A 22,143-nucleotide genomic window follows, 5' to 3' on the forward strand; every position below is an offset into this window, starting at 1 on the left:
GAGACATAAGATACACAAATAAAGACGCAAGAAATACGTAATATAATCAGCGCAACATATTTTTTAGCAACTGCAGAACATATTTTCTGAATTCGTATAAATTATCGACAAAAATGTCTACATCAGCACACTACATCTTATTATATAGTCGACAACGACACAAAAAGAGACAACTAATACATAATATGTAGAATATTTATAAATATGGGTACTTAAACAATGGGAATTGGAAACATTTAATTCAAAATTGCATAAGACATAATGCAGTATCAAGATGTCAGTGAATTATTTTGTGTAAACATATCAGATCAGTCAATCTTTTATATATTATCATATACATATTTCGATTAGTATTATTGTGAATCAGTTGAGTTTTAAATCCTTTAAACCCCGCATTCCTAATTTCTACCGAATTATAACAAGTTTCCCTTTAACTTTTAAAGTTAAAAAATAAATGTTATTACATGATAATATCTATACATCTACAAAAAAAATTATTTGAAATTCCCTTTTATAGAAAAAAATCCAAAAATAAGCTCGGTAAATTAATAAAAAACACGTTTATTTCTGTTATTTAATATGTATGAAAAAATTCAGTGTATCTTTAAATTAAGTTAAATCATTTTTGAGAGATTTTTGCTCTATTTCAAACGAGTCGTGTTTTAATAAATATTTTCACCATTCTCACTTAAGGCAATGCACTACATCGTGTAATATTTTAAATTGAGCTACTATCAATAACAACCCTTACGTAGATGGCGATAAGGTTTAAATTCCCGCTTACCACCATCCGCCTGTTTTGATTTATGCAAGAAAAAAACATGGCCAAAAAGTACCTTTTATTTTATTTTGTGCATGTTCAGGCATAAATATTAATTTTTTTTCGATCATTTTATAAATAACTTGATTTGCCACATCATACAATAAAATCATAACCAAAAGTAAGTAGGAGATTTTGAACATTAAAACAGTTTTCATAAGCCTATACATTATTTTTTTCTGGACATATAAAAAGACTTTTGTTTAAAATATTCGATTATTTTAAAGGCCAAGATGTATTCTACTCAAAATATATTCTAAGAATGAATTTGATCATTTCTATTTAAGAAAAACCAAAATAATATTATATTTGGTTCAATTTTACCGGAAGTAAGGAAAAACTGGGGTTATTTTTGTTTATCGGTTTATTGCTTAAGATCTCAATCCATAATAATTGAGTTATTTTGATTTCAAAACAAATAAACACATTTTCTTTAATTGTTGATTTTGCAATTTTATTTTCATATAATAAACATTTTGTTTCTAAAATCGTTCCTCAAAAACTTTTTCTCAGAAACCAAAATCAAAAATTCATTAAAAAATCGTGGTTAAGTGATAAAATTGCCGATTCAAAGTCAAATCCAAAACGAATACCTCAACGAGCCCATCTCAATCCTATCCAAAAAATGTGAACGTGTAATTGACGAAATAAGAATTTTCGAGCAAACGAACACATTTTCGCCAATAATTTTTATTATTATTTTGTTTTATATGAATACCGTACAAGTGTTCCAATTGAGAATAACATATCCCAATTGTGGATGCCGCAGTCTTACTGGTTCAAATAAGTTGGGACTCTTTGTTCACTCTTTTTTTTTTATGAGTACCGAGAATCGCCCTAGTGTAAGACCTCCATTGAAAACGTTGCTTGAAATGATGTAGCCGTATTTGGGGAAATCAGATCTTCGATCGTTGATCAAATGCATTGTACATATAGTTTTGTATTAGTAATCGACGAACCGGTGGATGCAATCTATTGCATAAGTTGATATTAGTTTTTCTGTCTATTTATTGTTTTTTTATTTAATTCGTAGAAAGTATTTTTTGTCGTTTGAAAATGGCGTGAAAGCCGAAACAGCTGTAACAATAACCAAAACCAAAAAAATACTTGTAGAACTTTACTAAACTTAATTTACAATTGCCAGGTACTTCCGAGTTTTCTTTACACCACCTTTCCTTACTCCCTACAGTAGCACAACGTTCACGGAATGCCATAGTCTCACGTCTGATTTGCTCCAGACGGTTGGGAGCAGTTGGGACTCTTGCGCGGTATCAACATTAAAAAAGAGGCATCATATGAGGGTGCCCCAGTAGAATTGAATTTGAGCCAGATTGAAAAACAGTCGATGAGACCCTTCGCTGTCCATCCCTGTTCTAAGTTACAAGAAAGTTACTCCTGTCAAGGGTCTCACAAGGACCCTAATTTGTTCTATTAAATAAATATTTTTATGTAAAATGACTGTTAGTTAGTAGCATTAGGATCCTTGTGAGACCATTGATAGGAGTAAAAGGTCTCACAAGGATCCTAATGCTACTAAGAGTCGTTTTACTCTTAGTTAGTAGCATGTTTATTAATAATGGGTTAGAATTTTTCACAAGAGTGAGGAAGGCGAAGAATTACAGTGAAACACAATTTAGTTAAAAGAGTAAAGGAAACTATACAGTTTATAATACTAGAACTATATGGGATAAGGACAAATAATTATAATCAAAGATCAATGTCATTTAAGAAATAGAGAAAGTGTAATAGCCAAAAAAATGTCAGCTAAAGTGGTGCAGAAACAAGGATCCCTTCCAATCGTGGATGAGGTTAAGGCACATTTATAAAGACCAAGGAAGAGGTGATAGATAGACTATGTAGAAGGGTATTATTTTTTTAATGATGAACTGACGTTTATAAGACAAGGTTTTTTATGCATGGCACAAAGGATAGCTACAATTTATTTTTTATGAATTTATTTTACTCGGGAGATATTTTCAATTTGTATTGATTTTTTAGGCGACTAATTATTGCTTATAATATTTTGTTATCCTTTGGGCTATGCATAAAAACCTTGTCTTATAAATATGAGTTTGTCAGTAAAAAAATAATAATATTTGTGACAAGTCAAAATATTTCACTAACAAATGTAGATATAATATGTCTCAACGCCATCTAGTGGAAAATTTAGCACTAACAAAGCCTTTCCTACAAAAATAAATTTGGTTATTTACAGGTGAAAAAATATAACAAGCAGTAATTGTTAATTGAAGTAACAATAATAATTAGATGATATTTATAGTGCCGTTTTTGTGCAAAATCACCTCAAGGGCGCTGTACAAATATATAATATATTTCTACAATGATCTATCTTATTACTTACTTATAGATGGAGATAATATACAGTGCAATACTTACCTTGTAGGTCACATGAGATTAACACTTAATTAACATTAACTAATTGTTTATTAGCGAAATAAAGAGACAAGATTTAGGACGTAATTGGAAAATTGGATATAATTGGATTTTCTCTCAGGAATGGTATATTTAATTTAAGGGTATGACAGCTTAAAAAGGTAATTTTTTATTTTAGACCTGAATTCTGTTGGACTTGTTATGGATCTTAGTGCCGGAGGGAGTTTATTCTAAGCCTTCGGCCCAGATACTCCGAAAGCGCGATCACCAAACTTCAAGTTTGGTTTGCGCTTAGGTTCCATCAGTCTGCCTACAGCTGAGTACTAGTACACATTGAATTATTTGGCTTGTTGGAAATAAGCCGACGTAGCTCAGTGGTTCAAAGCGCCTGACCGGACATCAGAAGGTGCAGGTTCCCGTTGGCGGCATTTATTTTTAATCGGAAGATATTTTCAATTTGTATTGATATTTCAGGTGACTAATTAAAGCTCATAATAATTTGTGTAGAAAAGGATCGGAGTAGGACGTAAAGGGGTGAAGAGGAGAGTGGCGAAAAACCGCAACCAACATTTGGTACAATTTTTCTAACTCTTGTACAAATACTAACCCATCAATAATAAACATTCTAGTAACATCCTGTTGTGCAGGGACACTAAAGGACCTAGACTCTCTCTCTCTGAATATCGACTTGCACCGCAGTGGGAAGAATGGATTCGTACGTCCGTCACTCCTGGACTCACTGACCTCCTTTGAAGATCCTTCCTACCTCTCATACCTTTTTTCTTCCCAATAAGAAAAAAAAAGAACCTCCATACAGCATCCCTAAAAAGAACCACCATACAGCATCCCAAAAATATAACAAGCCCGAGGGGAATTATTTTCCTCAGGGCATCCTGCGTGTAGGTAATGTAAAAGAAAAGTATAATCAAATATATTGATTTGTAGTTTTATCATAGAATACAATGTTTGAATAATAATAAGAATTTATTCCAGAACGTATGTAGCGGTAGTGCATTGCAATACATTCCACATTTGAAATAATATACATTATAAGCGTAAGAAAAATAATAATAAAAAAAAAGTGGGTGTGTCAAGCCTACGCAAGACAGAAGTGAAACTTCTAGTATTCCTCTCTCTCTATTTTCATTTCATCATCTCTATTTTCTCTCTTAGGTTAGTTTGAAAATTAGAGGTTAAATAATTCAACGACGAAGCATGGATTTGCTTTTTCTAATATTTTCTTATAGATGAATGACGTTCGATTAATGTATAGTTCCAAAAATTTTCAATTTATTCACAAGTATACAATATTACATAAATAACAATATTACAATTAAAAATTACAAAGAAATTACAATGACAATTTACCAATCATGTGCCATTTTCATTGTCAATTTCATGAATATCATTTCCTAATGTCGTGATAATTGGGTTATGGTAACTAAAGTGCGAGATATATACATGAGCACTTAAATCCTTAATGAATCGTGCAAAAACTGCATCGATTGTTGTCCCGTGTCGGGAGAGAACGTTCGTGAGCGGCTCCCCCACCTCAACAAGCGCATATGGTGAGAGAGGGACAGTGAACGGTGAGCGGTGGTGGGGGTACCCGCATTTTCGTGTCGATCCTGACTCGGTTTTACTCCGTCCCAGAAAATTCATTACGCGCCTAAAGAAGTTTCACTTCAATAATACATGGGTGATTCTGATAGGCACAAAAAAGCGGAATTTAAGTGAAAAAATATAAAATATGAACACAAAAATGAGTGAAAGCAGCCGTTTATGGAGGATATTTGCACATCTCCCGTCTCCAGAGGGTCATCACAGGGGACTCCATCCAGGCAACCATGGCAGTGATGATTTTGTTACTTGATTGGCGTAGTCTGCGCCATAAGCTTCCCATGTGATGGCGGAGAAGCGCTCTGAAAGAGTGTACTCGTCCCTCCAGGAACATTTCCGTGGCGCTGCAGTATCTCGGCAGACGAAATAGTTGGCGATAAGCATTATTGTAAGCGACTTTTAGCTTATGCCATTGGGATGCAGTGAAATAACATTACCTTACTGCATTTACGATTTATAGGAATACATGAAGAGGAAGCTACTTATAGAAACTAAAAATAACAAGATGAACAATTACGCGCTACTAAAAAATGATCAGGGTGAACATGGAACTGTTACAACTCTTCATCTAAATAGAGATTGTATTAAAAAATAACAAATATACAAAAAGAGCTTAAATACTAAAACTGTTCAAGGGAAGTATGTCATATGTTGGTGGAAATTCAGAATGTGCGAGATCTTAATCACTCGAGCCATGAGACGATCAAAAAGTGTCATTGGGGGATATTATTTGTAACCAAAGCAATGATCAAAATTGCGATAAAACTATTAATCAACTTATTGAAGACAATATCAGCAATTCCTGAACGAATATTTTGAAACAGAAAAATATACGGTCACATCTAGGACTCAAACCCACAATCCTTGCCTTGCTGGGACACTGCTCTACCAACTGAGCCAATGGGACCCTATCTCCTTCGGTCATATTTAACTGTATCATACTTCGAATAAGAATTACCGAAATTGCCTTCATTTTTCTAACCCGCACATTTGTATGGGCTGATATCTTTATGAGAGCGGTGCCCCGGCAAGGCAAGGGTACTGGGTTCGAGTCCTAGATGTGACCGTATCTTTTTCTGCTTTTTCTGTTTCAAAATATTCGTTTTGGAATTGCTAATATTGTCTTCAATAATTAAATATTACAATTTCAGATTTAACTCATTAAGGCGAAGCTTAATGCTAAATCACTATTTTGATTAATCTTTATAAGGAATTGGTGTACATTACGTATACGAAAAATATGCTTTAGATAAATTGAGGTTTATACTATCGCTTCGCTTGAGTAGAATACAAATAAAATAATAAATTACTCAAAAATTTGAACTAATAAAAAAACATTTTTTCAACAGAAATGTATGAACGCGTAAAGAAAACAATTTTAAAAAATACAGTATTATGGCTAAGATTATTTGTGACAGTTTCACTTGATTAACTTTTATGCTTTCTCAAAAAATTATTTTCAAAATAAATAAAAGCCAGTTTTTGGCTTGAAATCGAACGTTTCTAGACTCCGTTTGTCAAGCGATTTTAATGCCTATTACCTACAATATAAGGTATACCAAGAATTTGCTCATTTTTGGCTTGTAGCTTCCTCTTAAGTTATACCAAAAAATATATATATATTAATTAACAATTACAAACAGAAGGTCACTTGCATATATTGTAATAATAACTTGATAATGAAACCATTGATCCATTAATTTAAACCAAATCATTCATCAAAGATGAGATGAGAAAATCGTGTCCGCATTTCATAATACCCTTGTGTGGCGCTCGTTTCGTTTGGCCGCATTTTCCCTCAAGGTTGAACATTGCATACCACGATTTACGTAGAGATTATCTTCATAGTTAAGAGTGTAAGACGAATTGATGAATATTTGAATTCAAATAAAATAAACTAAGGTTGGAGAGTTTTGCATAAATTTTAACGGATCATTGATATCAAATGGTTAATGCGCGCAATTTTGTTTATTTGGCATACCTCCATTAGTATTTAGGGGTCTGTTTCAGCTTTATCGAATTGCGATCAAAATGAAAAGATTTTTATTTTGGGAGGTGGGTATGAGTTGGGCCGCTTAATTTAAATGGGCTTTAAAAATGAAATTATTTAAAAAATCTTACCATTTATAAATTTTAACTTCTTTTCAATATTTTATAATAAGCCATATTCTAAAACTTCTGGTAATTGTTTGGTTTCGGTTGTCTCCTTATTGTACCTTTTTAAGTGTCTGCTCAGAAAATTCTCACTTCTGAGCACAAACTGCCTCCTGTTTTATATTATGTTTTAGTTTTAATATTCGTGTTTCGTCCTGTCCTGCTGTTATTGTTATTCTAAGTTTTGTCATCACTTTGTATAAACAGTGTATTTAGTGTTATAATATTAGATCTGTATTGGGTAAGGCACACTGTAGGAAAAATTGTCAGAACCACTAATACTGAATTACGATTTTTTTAAAGTTTGTTATACGAGTATTTAAGCGCACTTGAAGTGAAATGACACTAAACTGCGCTATATAAATGCCATGTTATTATTATTATAGCCAACCCTTCTGCCGTTGGTCACCCCAAGCTACGGCCGGCGACATGGGTTCCAAGATTAATGGGGGGGTGAAGTTTGACCAGGTGATGCCGGCAGATGCGTCTGGCCAGCATCTGCGTGGTGGATCAGGAGATACCTGTTGAAGGAGACTCTTTGACCTGTCCAGCCGGACTCTGTCGACCTAGCGCCTTCCACCGCAGTGAGAGGAATAGATTCATTGAACACACAAACAGTTTGTCACTCCTGGTCAAACTGACTCCCGGATTTCTACCCACCCCTCATAACTGTTTTTCTATCCAGAATTTTCTTTTCTGTCTTTGCTTAAAAATACCCTCAACGTCATAAACACAGCATCCCCAAATATTAAATAGATAAATTATTTTCTTCAGGGCCTCCTGTGTGGAGTTGATGTAAAAAGGAGATTTCACTATTTAGTTTCTAAATGTCCAGAAGTGACGTTTGAATCAATCCCTCTCACTGCGATGCAAGGCAATGGCTCGAGAGAGTCGGACTGAAATCGTCAAAAAGTGTCTCCTTCAACTATCCTCGCCCGATTCCATTAATTACGGAGTTGGTGGGCAGATGTATCCACCTTCAGCATCTGAACAAACCTCTGCACTAAATGCCAAATCACTAAACGTTGTTATCCACTTGGGGCAACCTACGACAGAGGTGTTGGTTATCAAATAAATGGTTCCTGGGGCGGCGCTACCCAAACCAGCCTCCCAAATGGAACATTAGAACGAAAAACACTCCTCAATAATTGAAATCAGATTTTTCAGATAAATTTGATGTTTGCAATACCTAAATCTGATCTTTCGTATTACTTACTTGCTCTTACTAATATTTATTGTTAAATTAATTTACTCTAGACAAAAGAAAGTGTTCATTTAGATCTTCAATTTTGTTAACTTCCTTAAAAGGAGTTTCCTGTATTCACATTTTTTTCAGTGCCTTATGCCATTGTAATAAATTTATTTGTTGACAAGCTGTACCCCGCCACGCGTTGTTGTGGCTCAGTATGTCTATAGATATCTGGATAAAGAAACAATAGCGCGTGTTGCTTTTACGTCCAACAGATGGCGGTTTTTCATTAAGAGTCACAGATGACATAGATGACATCTATATAAAACCTATAGAAACATACGCATATTCGAATGCAACGTTATGTCAAAATTTCAAAGATATCGGTGAAGAACTTTTCGGAGATTTATGATTTTGAATAAACGATAATTTACATTTTAATTTTTATAGAATACAGATTATAACATCATAAATGATTTAACAACTTATCAATGCCCACGCATTAATTCTCTCCCTACAGCCTTCGATGAATAAAACGAATACCCGACATTCTCCTTGTAGAGTAGAGTAGCATCTCCAGTGTATAAAAAACTGCTCCGATTTCACAAGGATAGAAGTATTTAAGCTCGCGATTCGAAGCAGATAGCATCAGAGACAAATTACATCTTCCCCAGTGAAGATCTCTTGAATTCACCGATAAAACTTAATATTTATATTATAACAGGTGAGCATTTGCATTTCTTAATTCTTGTAGAATATAAGTGTTACATGTGTATAAAGTTACTTAAAATTGTTAAAGAACATCAAGTGAAAAAAACATCAGTCATTTTACGGCGATGGCTAAAATAAATTGCAAGACCTTTTTAAGTTATAATTCCTTTAGTTTTTTTAATCTTAAATCAATTTTTTGTAAATTTATTAAGAGATTTGAGATATGTAAGAAAAAAAATCAACACTGTTTTCAACCAGATTTTTATAGCTTTCAAAAAAAAAACAACTTTTTTAGAAATTTCGTCGTTTCTTTCCCGTACGAAAAAAAATCATGGAAGAATATTATTTTCTCCATACAAAAATTCAACTGTCGTACCTATAAACAACCAGCGTAAAAATTCTAAAAGAGATGTGTATTTTTTTTACTAGTTCTATAATGTAGAATCACCTCATGAAGTTTGTACACCTTACCACTGGACATCTATATATCCCTTTTTATATATTATTAATGAAATTCACCGTTTTATTTTATTATCATAAACTGACGTCATTATTTTATCACATTATTTACATTACTATTTCCCTCGCATTATATACATAGCAAATTTAATTCTGCCTACTATCCACTTTGTTCACCCAAGAATAAACCGAATTTAATCAAATTTAGCTATTACTGTGATGTGTTTATATTGATATTTTATGCACTTTCTGAAAAAATTAAGTTTAACGAAACAACTAGCGTAAAAACTAAGCAAAGATTAATGTTTTTCCGGTCTGTAGCCTGAGAGGGTTCCAGCAGAATAAAGTGTAAAGAATCTTGAAGCAATCTATGTTTATAAATTGATGTAACATGATGATTCAGATTCCATATGATTTCACCAAAAATATTTCTAATATTCCTTTATTATTTTAGTTTTCCGGTAAAGAAACAACTCATTAAAAATGAAGGTAAGACTAATCAAATAATTATCATGACACACTATTCCAACAAAAATCAAAAATTGTGCTTAGTTTTAAAACTATTCTTTTTTTGTAGATCTCTTGTGCCATTGTTGTGGTACTGGCTGCAGTATGCTTTGCAGAGCCTCCTGTGGATAGATACCTTCCTCCCGGTCAGGGCTCTAGTGCTCCGTCTAGCCAGTACGGCGCTCCATCTTCCCAATACGGTGCTCCATCTAGTCAATTCAGTGCTCCATCTACCCAGTACGGTGCTCCATCTAGCCAATACAGTGCTCCATCTACCCAGTACGGTGCTCCATCTAGCCAGTTCTCTGCCCCATCAAGCAAATATGGAGCTCCTTCAAGCCAATATGGTGCTCCATCTAACCAGTACAGTGCTCCATCTTCCCAGTACGGTGCTCCATCTAACCAGTTCAGTGCTCCATCTTCCCAGTACGGTGCTCCATCTAACCAGTTCTCTGCTCCTTCTAGCAAATATGGTGCTCCAAGCGCCCAATCTAGAAAGTCCAGGTAAATAGAATTGAATTCTACATTCTATGATTGAAAAGATTTAGTTTTTTGATAACTTTTATATTGTGTAAACGCAGAGAAAAAATTTTATCCTGTTCAATTTTTTTTACAAATTATTTTAATGGGCAGGACTGTACAGTCGCATATTTCAAAAAGATCGTTTATTCCTTAGAAGAACACACATTCAATGTGTTTGATTTGCAAGAAATCCAAAAAACTTTAAAAAGTGTCGGACCCAGAACTGACTCCTGTGGGACCCCGGAATTTATTGATTGTGAGAATTGGCAACCGTTTCAATTGATTTTTCCCTAATAAATGTCAGCAATCCATGTACACAAAGATACGTAAATTCCGGATCATTGGGTTTACTAACTAACGTTTTGTGTGATTTTAGGCCTTCTTCTAACTACGGAGCCCCCGCACCTTCCTCTAACTACGGAGCTCCCTCGAACCAGTACCTCCCCGCTAACCAGGGGTACTCCGGAGGTAACGGATATGGAGATGAACAGAATGTAAGTCTAACAAACATATCTGTTTACAATATCAGGGTTTTGTTCTACTCTATAAGTTATCAGAGTAAGTTTGTTCATTATGTCTGTTATTTCAGGAGCCCGCCAACTACAACTTCGAGTACATTGTAAAGGACGAACCATCTGGAAACGACTTCGGCCACAAGGAGTCCAGGCAAGGAGAGATGACTGAGGGAGAGTACTTCGTCCTTCTTCCCGACGGCAGGAAACAGGTACAAACTCCACCATTTTTTCAATTTATGACATTTACTTTGTTAAAATTGATTTCCATCAGGGGTTTTGTCATCTTCGGGGATGTTGTGTGGAGTATCTGAGAGAAAGTCCTGGAAATCGTATCGAAATGTTGTCTTCATACATCAACGCCTTCTAAGTGATAGGTCACCTACAAGTCAGTGTAGCATAGCTGATAAGCATTTTGCTTATTAAGGCGTAACAGAATTTTTAACTCTCTCTTTTAATTTCCAGATTGTGACCTACGAGGCTGATGAGAACGGATATAGGCCCAAGATCAGGTACGAAGAGAGCCAATCAGGATACGGCAGGGGTCCAGCTAATGGAGGATACTCAGGAGGAAACAACGGAGGATATTAAACCACATACACCTTCTTGAATCTCACATGAAACTTACATTCAACACGTCATTCATTTGTGATTTTAATATTATCCACATCTTTGTGTTTCAAATTGCCATCGTTTTTTTGCTGGCTTCTAGAAATTCACTTTGATGTAGATACATATATTATTTTTTTGTGTTTTTTTATTTTTTTATTTCATTGACGTGTTGATGAAGAGTTGATTATAGTGCAATATAACTTATTAATGTATTCGAATGTGCCAGTCCCAATTGAAAAGATCATTGTTGTCTTTTGATTTGTGAATAATTATTTTATAAAATATTTATTGTGAATAAAGATGATTTAAAAATCATTTTAAAATATTTATGTCTTTGTGTAATTCAAAAATGTTTTGTCCGACGATTAAAAAAATCATTTATATGTGAGTACCGCACAAGAGTCCCAATTGCTACCAATTGTGTGGCACCAGCGAGACTATCGCATCCTCGATTGGGATCTATTGTTAGGCTAAAGGGAGTGAGGAGGAGAAAGATGTTGGCAAGAGGAAGATTAGGAAGGATCTGGTTATTGAGATCTGGTTGTCAAACACGGCTCAAGTCAGTCAAGCAAAGCTTCGATTCTGATTGGTGATCTTTCATCATGGTGACACTGGAAGTATCTACCACTCTGGAACTTTCCGCTAATGAACTATTTATTAGTTTTAAGAAATAAAGTTCTTCACTTTATACTCAATTATTTTGTAATAAATTTAGCAGTAATTCAATTACTGTCAAAAAACGACTAGGAATGAGGATGGAAATCAAGAAAACATTATTTATATGGTAAAGATAGTAAGAATGTGTTTTTTTAAATCAATCAAATAATGTATAAGAACATTTTATTTGAATTTTACACAGGATCCGGTTAGATAAGTCAAGGATCTACTTGTTGGTAGTAAACTAAATATTTAACCCATAGATTAAATTTCTATATTTTCATAGTACACATAGAAAAATGTGCATTTCTGTATTTATTTATTTATACTGGGTTTTTACAGACGATCTCACTTACGTGAGAACAATCCAGTTATGAAAACTTATTATTTATCACTGTTCAGGATCTTGACTTCACTCTCCTGACAGAGCAATCCGGCGTGGTGAGTCACCAGATTCCAAGGAAGTATGACTGGAGTAAGTCTTCAATAATAACTCCAGCTCTCGAATAGTGGTCTTTATTTTAACAATAAAAAAGACCCGTAGGGCAGCTCATGTAAGGTGAGCCCAATATTGCTATCTCTCTCCGCGGTTTTATAACCCACATGTAAGTGAAAACCTGGCAGCTCCGCCGTTTTGCCAAAACGACCGCCCAAGACGGATGGTAACAAGAGAAGAAAAATTAAGTCCGTGGCAATACGAAATTGCCCCGGCAATCGCTAACACAAAATAAATGTTGCCACATCATTAGGGTGACAAGCACCAATATTAATATTTCAGTACCTGAAATCTTAACATATTCCCGCCCCAAAACGAGTATTAAGGAATAGTCGTTTTTCATAAAATAATGTAGGAAGAGATTGCAACATTGGTACTCAGAATTTACCCAACAGGTTCACATACAAAAATAAACAATATTCAATACATGGATATCAAAATAATAACAAAAAACTTATAACAACGTATATAACCCTATGTCAGACTTGACATTAAAAAAATAAAAGTCTAATAACGTAGAAACTTCTGGTGCGCTGCACCCACTTATGAGAAAATATCTTATCACTTGGCACTGTTGAGCCTGACGGCATTTTGATTCACACATAACATCACTTTTAGTGTTGTAATTTGTTCTTAATCCAGGTTGGAGGAAGGATCCTCCATGGGAAGTAGACAGAGCTGTGTCACGGCTCTTTTGGTGACACCTCTGGCCGTCCTCAAGGAGACGACGCGGACGCGTCCGTCTTGACCAGGGTGGATCTCCGTCACTCGCGCCATCCTCCAGTACTGCGGAGGTAGTTGGTTGTCTTTGATGATGACCATGTCACCAGGCTGTAAACTGCGTTGACGTCCTTCTTGCCATTTGACTCGGTTCTGCAATTCTGCTAGGTATTCCCGGCTCCATCTGTGCCAAAAAGATTGAACAACGGTAGACATCTTTTGGTAAATATTAAGCCTGTTTGTAGGCAGATGATGGATATCAAGCTCAGGCAATGCTAACAGGTTGTCGCCAATAAGGAAGTGTGAAGGAGTGAGTGCGTTTAAATCATTTGGATCTGATGATAATGGAGTCAGAGGACGGGAATTTAAACAAGCCTCAATCTGTATTAGTATGGTATTCATGCCTTCGTATGTCAAAACAGTTGACCGCATGGCTTTTTTCAAATGTAACTTGGTCATTTTAACTGCACTTTCCCAAAGTCCACCGTGATGCGGTGAGCGGGGAGGCAAGAAACTCCAGCTAATATTCTGCTGGGCTAAAAAATTATGGATTTCCTTATCAGATGCCTTCAAAAAATCAAATAGTTCAGTAAGTTCCCTATAACTACCTGTAAAGTTAGTTCCATTATCACTAAAGAGTCGTGAGGGTTTACCCCTCCTAGCTATAAATCTTTTCAATGCATTCATAAATGCCATTGAAGTTAAATTAGTCACTAATTCTAGGTGAATTGCCTTCGTTGAAAAACAAATAAATAAACATATGTAAGATTTTACACTCTTAGCATTTCTGGTTAAACCAGACTTAATTAAAATTGGACCTGCATAATCTATGCCGGTTACATAAAATGGTCTTTGGATTCGGAATCGGTCAGCAGGAAGGTCACCCATGAGCTGGCGACACTCGCGCGGACGGACTCGGAAACATACAATACATTTATGCAGTGCTCGCTTTACTGCGTTTTTACCAAATATTGGCCAAAACCGTAAACGCAGTAATGCGAGCAGAGCATTACATCCTAAATGCAAATTCTCATAATGCAGATGGGTTATTATTAAGTCAGTCAACTTATGATTTTGTGGTAACAAAATTGGATGTTTTTGAGAGACCGAGGTAATATCAGATTGTGATAGTCGACCTCCAACACACAATAACCCATCCTGCATAAAAGGATTTAGTGCCTTTACCTTGCTCCGCCTAGATACAAATCTTCCATTACTTAAAGAAGCTATTTCATCACGAAATGCGAATCGCTGAGCGTTCAAAATCATTACATGCATGGCATGTTCCAGTTCGATTACAGAAAGCTCGTCGACCCGCATCGGTTTTCGTTTAGAACAGTTATGTATGAAACGTAACATATAAGCAACTACGCGCCTCAGTCGTCTTAATGAAGAATAATTATTAAATATTTCCCAATCGACAGGACTACTAGTAACCAAAACTATCCTCGCCGTTTCTGGCAACTCCGTGGGAGTATCAAATGTAGTAAATGAAACGTCATTACCTAGCTGGTGCAGACAACGTATTGATAAATAAGGCGAAGGAGCCAAACCATATGTCACCGTGTTTAGCGTATAATGTTTCAAACAATCCTCCGCATCCCTTTTCCATAATATACGTTGGTAATTTCTGTGTTCCGGGTTGATATTAATTTGGCGGTACATCTTTGCAATATCTGCGGTGACTGCATATTGATGTTTTCTGAAAAATACCAAGTGACAAAATATATCATTTTGAATGGTGGGCCCAATCATTAGAGCGCGATTCAAAGAAATCCCTCGAGCGGGTTTAGCCGACCCGTCAAAAACAACACGAATTTTAGTAGTTGTGCTTGCTTCTTTAAATACAGCGTGATGTGGTAAATAATAAGTAATTTCATCGCGTTTTGGAGGTTCACATTCAGTCATGTGACCTAACGCAAGATACTCATCAATAAATTCCGAGTATTGTTCCTTTAAACTAGGTTGTCTTAAGAATTTCCTTCCCATTGACGCTAATCTACCTTTAGCAATACTAAATGAATCTCCTAATTGAGATAGGTTAGATTTAAACGGTAAGTTGACTACAAATCTACCGTTTGCATCGCGTTTATGCGTGCCTTCGAAAATCCTTTCACATTCACTATCTTCCAGAGAGTGATGCTTACTATTTTCGGTTTCTTCAACCTTCCAAAACCTTTCTATTTGGTTCTGCAAAGAATTTAATGAAATATGACAAACTTTAACTGGCCTCGTATTATGACGACTCTGTACAGCTCCTGATATTATCCAGCCTAGCTCCGTTCGATGCAATGTAGGTTTACCCTTTCCTAACTGTATCTGATCCGTACGAAGCACCTGCCAGAAAACCTCTGCTCCGATCAGCATATCAATAGAAGCTGGCTGGTAAAACTGCGGATCAGCTAACCGGACACCGTCTGGAATGTTCAACATTTTTGGGTTAATCACGGTCTGTGGAAGATTGCAAGAAATCTCATCTAATACCAAACAAGATATTTCATCCTCGTATTGAGAACATAATGATTTAAATTTAATGTCAACTGTTTCCTTTACATGAATTAAATTATTATGCAAACCTGAAACAGGTATGTTCAATTTTGTACAATGCAAATTTAATCTCTTACAAGTATCCTTTGTAATAAAATTAGACATTGAACCTGAATCCAAAAGTGCGCGTATTTTGTGTGTTCCACCGTACGCGTCTTCTATTTTTACTATTACGGTAGATAGTAAAATTTCTCGCCCGTTCATGTCGCTATGACACGCTAAATTCACTGGTGCCTCCGACTGACCCTTGCCAGTTGAAGTACCCGCTTGTACATTATCAGTATTGATATGTAACAGAGTGTGATGTTTTCGATCACAAACACTGCATTTTTCCTTCCACCTGCACACCTTTGAAGGGTGCCCCGGCTTTAGGCAGTTATAACATAAATTGCTCTCTGAAACGAACTTTCTTCGTGCCGCTGGTGCTTTGTTAACAAATATTTTACAAGAATAAATGAAATGGCTGTCATTACACAGCATACAATTGACGTTGCTTGACGCTAACGTAACCTTGTTCGTAGAATTCCTTTCCTTAAAATTAAAAAACTTTGGTTTTGTTGCAACTGGTTCCGCTTTCTGTTGCATTCCATCATTATCACCTTGGATAGTTTCCAGGATCTGCGACCTTTGTGAAATAAAATTGCTAAACTGCTCGAACGTAGGATAAATTTTATCGCACTCCATGGATTCCCACAGGCTACGTGTGTGATTATCTAACTTTGAGGTTAGAATATGTATAATTAATGTGTCCCAATGTTCTGTTGGAAGCTTTAAATTATGTAAAGCTCTCAAATGAATGTTTGCTTGATCAATTAAATTTCGCAATTCATGATGATTCTGTCGTTTTAACGGTGTAACATTAAATAAGAAATTCAGATGTCTATTTGCAATAAGTCTGACATTTTCGTATCTTGAAATAAGCATCGTCCAGGCTGCAGTATAATTATCCCCGGTTATTTCTAGAGAACTAATCAAATCAAGTGCGTCTCCGGACACATAACTAATAAGGTAATGAAATTTCTGAACATGATTTAATTTACTGTTATCATGAATTAGGGCAATGAACGAGTTTTTAAAAGTCAACCATTTATGACTATAACCTGAAAAAATTGGTATTGATATTGGTGGTAAATTCACAGATGTATTCGGGACATTTTCAATCTTCTTAAATTTTGATAATATTTCCTGTCCTAATGCAATTAAATTAAAATATGTACCTTCAAAATTATCCCTCGCGTCATGATCTTCTGATTTATTCAATAAATCAATCTCCAGCTGAATTTTGGAGAATTCCATCAGAGAAGGTTTGATGGCATCTAATCTCGACGACAATACGCTGGGCCTAATATCATTTTCGTTGCTTAAATAGGTTTCAAATCTCGTTAATGAACCTTTCAACACCCCGCGCTGTTTAACCAACTTGTCGAGTTCCATTTTTTAGAAACGAATAACACAATAACCTGATTTAAAACTTAATACACAACTCGAAACGGCAGTTTGACGTTTTGACGTGAATAAAATAATACTATGGATTATAAAGAAACCGATCAAAATACTATGGCATGCAAATTGCAAAGACAAAGTTTGCAAACGCGTGGCTAGATATGTAGGTAAGGCAAAGCAAAGTTATTCGGCAGAATACAACAATAAAAATTATTATCACCAACAATTTTATGCTATTTTGAAAGCATCTGATTATGAACACCCGAATATAATTCGATATAATCAATACGAAATAATGTGGCATCTACACAGATTTTTAGCTTTTTTAAATGGAATTTGAAAGGACAATGAAAGGAAGGCTACAACCTGATTTGCTGTGCATGCGAGCGTCGTGATGAGGCTCGCTTGATCAATCCAATGATGGTGATGAGGACGCCGACTGGACCACTCCCGATGATGATGAGGACGCCGACTGGACCACTCCTGATGATGATGAGGCCCGACTGGACCACTCCAAATAATGATCTTCCGTCTCAAATGGATCAATCCAAATAATAATCATCCGGCTCTTGAATGACCAATGTTCAGGATCTTGACTTCACTCTCCTGACAGAGCAATCCGGCGTGGTGAGTCACCAGATTCCAAGGAAGTATGACTGGAGTAAGTCTTCAATAATAACTCCAGCTCTCGAATAGTGGTCTTTATTTTAACAATAAAAAAGACCCGTAGGGCAGCTCATGTAAGGTGAGCCCAATATTGCTATCTCTCTCCGCGGTTTTATAACCCACATGTAAGTGAAAACCTGGCAGCTCCGCCGTTTTGCCAAAACGACCGCCCAAGACGGATGGTAACAAGAGAAGAAAAATTAAGTCCGTGGCAATACGAAATTGCCCCGGCAATCGCTAACACAAAATAAATGTTGCCACATCATTAGGGTGACAAGCACCAATATTAATATTTCAGTACCTGAAATCTTAACAATCACCTAATATTATTCATAATCCAATTAAAAACGGGATTGCAGGTCCATAACGAATGCATCGATAAGTTATCTGATAAACTATTAGTAGAATGTATTATCATGCGGTAGAATGTATTGTCGGAATACTTTTTCATTTCATCATTATACATCAAACCTTTTAGTACTTTCAACAATTTTTTCAATGTTTTCTGTGTATTTCAAATGGGATATAAACATCTTATTTTTTTTAATTTTCCGTGAAAACCATCACTGTTTTAGAAACATGATAAAATTATCTTATTGGTCTATGCATATAAAATTAAAATTACTATCAAAATAATAAAATTTTAATATCAAACTAACGCACAAAGCTAACCATATTTTTTACTCCAATCACAGAAAAATTGAGAGAACTCAATATTTCTTAAACACGTTCATATTTTTTGGGGAATTCTTAAGAAAACTGTTCCTTCACTTTTATCTCCTTCGCATAATAAAAATATAAAATATTAAAAATAATTCATTATTTATTTTTGGCGCCGTTTCGAAATTCGGTTTAGTTTTAAAAATCATTTTTTTATTATATGAGCGATATAAAATTGAAGATACACTTTTCTTACATATTCCCTAAAAAAATTAATACGTTTTCTAAATATCGAGTACTCTCAATTTTTCTATGATTTGAGTAAAAATTAAGTAAAAATGTGGTTAGTGTTTTGACAACATTTTTCACGTTTGATATTTAAATGTTATTATTTAGAAATAGTTATGTTTATTTTTAAAGCATATTCTGGAAATATAATTTTATTTAGTTTCTAACACAGTTATTCGTTTTTACGGAAAATGAAAAAATAATATGTGTACAGCGCATTTGAAATACACAGAAAACATTGCAAATTGAAAACATGTGATGAATGTACTGAAGGGTTAATGGATTGCAGAAAAAATTGTTGAGGAATACCGAAAAGAATTGTTATGTCTCTTATGTAAGCGTCAAAAAATTAGGTATTTATAGAAAACATACATCATAGAAAAATAGAAAAAAAATACTTTTATGAAAAAATATGGACACCCGGTCATAATATGACCCAAAAAGCTGGAGGGGTTAAGGGACGTACTTGACTTACTTTAACCAGTGATAACTGACATTATTTGCAGTAAAAAATACTTCAATGGAATATGGACAATGGACACCCAGTCATATATGACCCAAAAAGCTGGAGGGGTTAAGGGACGTACTTGACTTACTTTAACCAATGATACCTGACATTATTTGCAGTAAAAAATACTTTTATGAAATTAAAACACCCGGTTATATATGACCCTAAAATGCTGGAGGGGTTAAGGGACGTACTTGACTTACTTTAACCAATGATACCTGCCATTATTTGCATTAAAAAATACTTTTATGAAATTAAAACACCCGGTTATATATGACCCTAAAACGCTGGAGGGGTTAACGGACGTACTTGACTTACTTTAAGCAATGATACCTGACATTATTTGCAGTAAAAAATACTTTTATGAAATATAAACACCCGGTTATATATGACTCTAAAAAGCTGGAGGGGTTAAGGGACGTACTTGACTTACTTTAACCAGTGATACCTGTTATTATTTGCCGTAAAAAATACTTATAAATAAAACTAAACCCTTCCACACACTTTTTCACAAATAACCATCAAGTCGATCTACATACTGCAAGTGCATTATATAAACATAATAAATACAAAACAATACAAGAACAATACGTCAACTCACCAAGATCAAATGGGAAAATAATTCACAGAATCTTGATATTTTCATATCAGAGGGTTCGGCTCGGTAGAACTCCTAACAGGGCCTATAAATCCTACTGATCCCTCAACATAAATATTTAAAAAATCTTTCGTAATCCTACGTGCATTTAAAATGACTGATTTTGCGTTTTTATATATAATTTTTTTGACAGATCTAATACGCCTTAATTTTGAATGAGAGAGCTAGGTATAATGTCAGTAGCAGAAATAACAAATATTATTATTTTTATTGTCTGAGAATGCCAAATTCTTTTAATCTCATTTCCAAACTCTGTGTATTTTCTTATTTTTCAGAAACAGATTTTTGAATATAACAGGAATTTGGAATAGCGACATCAATGATATAAGTTTTTTTTTTTAATTTTTTTATTGTAAAACTATATCAGGTCTATTAAGACTAATCGTTCGGTCTGTTAGTAAAATTTGTTAAAAAATTATTGTATAATTATTTAACCTACTAATTTCAGTTATCGGTGTGTGAGTGCATGAGTGATTTGTAATAATATGGTTCGCATACTCCTCTTAAAAATTATCTATTTTACTTCTCTAAGTGTTAACACAACATTGGCAATGATTAACTGATTTATTAATCACTACGTATAATTAGTAATAAAATTTCACCATTGTAAAGATAATTTCTGTAGTGCCGTTCTCATTTTAAAAAAACAACCTCAAGAGCGCTTAGGAAAGTGAAGCAGGAAAAAATCAGAATTCCTGAAATACTTTCACGTCATCCTTTTAAACAACGCTGGCAATATTTAATTGATTAACCAATTACACTATCATAAATAATTAGAAAACTTATCAATAACCCAGACATTAATTCCGTCCCTACAGCCTTCGATAAATAAACGAATACCCAACATTCTCCTAGAAGAGTAGAGTAGCATCTCCAGTGTATAAAAAACTGCTCCGATTTCACAAGAAGAGAAGTATTTAAGCTCGCGATACGAAGCAAATAGCATCAGAGATATTCGATATCTTCCCCAGTGAAGATCTCTTGAATTCACCAAGTGATCTTATTATTTATTTCCATCAGGTGAGCATTTGCTTTTTACGCGTATTTATGAAATCTAAGTGTTACACGCGTTTAAAGTTAGTTAACATCATCTAGGACTAACCAAGTGAAAAAATATCAGTGTTTTACGGATATCGCGAAACAAATGGGTCATTATCGGAATTTAAGATAACAAGGACTTTTAAATACTTATTGTTGCGACAGTATTTAACTTAAATCGTAACTCGATATTTTTCAATAATACCAAAAGATCATGAAAAAATTAGCACTTACTCAGCGTTCGCGTTTTACTAACACTCTCTAAGGATGGGTTGTTTCAGAGAGTTTGAACAATTCATCAAATTTCAAAGGTTTGTTTTTAAGTTCTGTGAATGTTCTATCCAAGTTCTCTTATTATTTCAGTTTTGTGAAACATCTGGTCAATTGGTATATAATAACAGAACTTGAAAACCAACTTCGAAGTTTGATGAATTGTTCAAATTCTCTGAAATTATCCATCCTTGGTGTAACATTTGTGTATTCAATTTAAATTATGCTAAGACAAAGCAAGCTAAAGAATCATTCGTTATTTTATATGAATTTCGAAATAAACAGGTCTTCTGTAATTTGAATTACAATCATTTTTAAATATCTACTTATTATCGCGTTAGTATTTACACAACTCAAATCAAATCTACAACATTTCAATATTTTATTGGGATTTGAAATATTGATTAAAAAATCTAAAAATATCACCACATCAAAAACAAAGTTTTTTTACAAAATGTATTTTTATTTAAAGATGATTTTTTTTTATCTGAGGATTGAACCTTCCTCCCCAGGGACTGGCTTTTAACTGTTGTGAAATTTTAAAATGTTCTTAAATGCATATAGTTAAAAATCTAAATGTACGTTTGTTTAACATCTTAAATCGTGTGTTTTTATATACCTATATTACATAGATGTCACCTGTGATAGGTAAAAATCAGTTTGCGTATATTAGTGCTCGCAAAACACGAAAA

The 22,143-nt window shown here is 34.6% G+C and overlaps 2 protein-coding genes across 3 annotated transcripts; one reads left to right on the forward strand and one right to left on the reverse strand.

Annotated features, from left to right (window-relative positions):
* Window positions 1-9,830: 9,830 nt before the first annotated feature.
* Window positions 9,831-11,683, forward strand: LOC149409584 (uncharacterized). Its single transcript, XM_089649450.1, has 5 exons — window positions 9,831-9,836; window positions 9,925-10,358; window positions 10,753-10,870; window positions 10,966-11,100; window positions 11,354-11,683. The coding sequence occupies exons 1-5, from the start codon at window positions 9,831-9,833 to the stop codon at window positions 11,477-11,479; spliced, it is 819 nt and encodes a 272-aa protein (XP_089505576.1). The 3' UTR covers window positions 11,480-11,683.
* Window positions 11,684-12,657: 974 nt separating this feature from the next.
* LOC149409585 (uncharacterized) lies at window positions 12,658-18,228 on the reverse strand. 2 transcript variants are annotated; one of them, XM_089649539.1, is made up of 2 exons: window positions 17,138-18,228; window positions 12,658-15,075 (listed from the first exon to the last, which is right to left on the reverse strand). In XM_089649539.1, exon 2 carries the CDS (start codon window positions 15,036-15,038, stop codon window positions 13,287-13,289), a length of 1,752 nt encoding a protein of 583 aa, XP_089505665.1. In that variant the 5' UTR covers window positions 15,039-15,075; window positions 17,138-18,228; the 3' UTR covers window positions 12,658-13,286. The 2 variants fall into 2 exon arrangements, with proteins under 2 accessions (XP_089505665.1, XP_089505664.1); XM_089649538.1 differs by having other exon boundaries at window positions 12,658-15,790.
* Between the last annotated feature and the right edge of the window lie 3,915 nt (window positions 18,229-22,143).

Source organism: Hesperophylax consimilis, chromosome 30 (genome assembly GCF_061612785.1).
Source record: "Hesperophylax consimilis isolate HC1 chromosome 30, BYU_Hcon_1.0, whole genome shotgun sequence".
NCBI lineage: Eukaryota > Metazoa > Arthropoda > Insecta > Trichoptera > Limnephilidae > Hesperophylax > Hesperophylax consimilis.

Excerpts from the sequence above, each read along its gene's own strand:
- LOC149409584 (XM_089649450.1), top strand. Across the intron at positions 10,359-10,752 it reads GCCCAATCTAGAAAGTCCAG|GCCTTCTTCTAACTACGGAG; the intron begins GTAAATAGAATT and ends GTGTGATTTTAG. Across the intron at positions 11,101-11,353 it reads TTCCCGACGGCAGGAAACAG|ATTGTGACCTACGAGGCTGA; the intron begins GTACAAACTCCA and ends TTTAATTTCCAG.
- LOC149409585 (XM_089649538.1), bottom strand. The coding sequence starts at position 17,354 with ATGGAACTCGACAAGTTGGTTAAACAGCGCGGGGTGTTGAAAGGTTCA. Across the intron at positions 15,791-17,137 it reads CGCGAGGGATAATTTTGAAG|ACGGTGTCCGGTTAGCTGAT; the intron begins GTACATATTTTA and ends TGAACATTCCAG.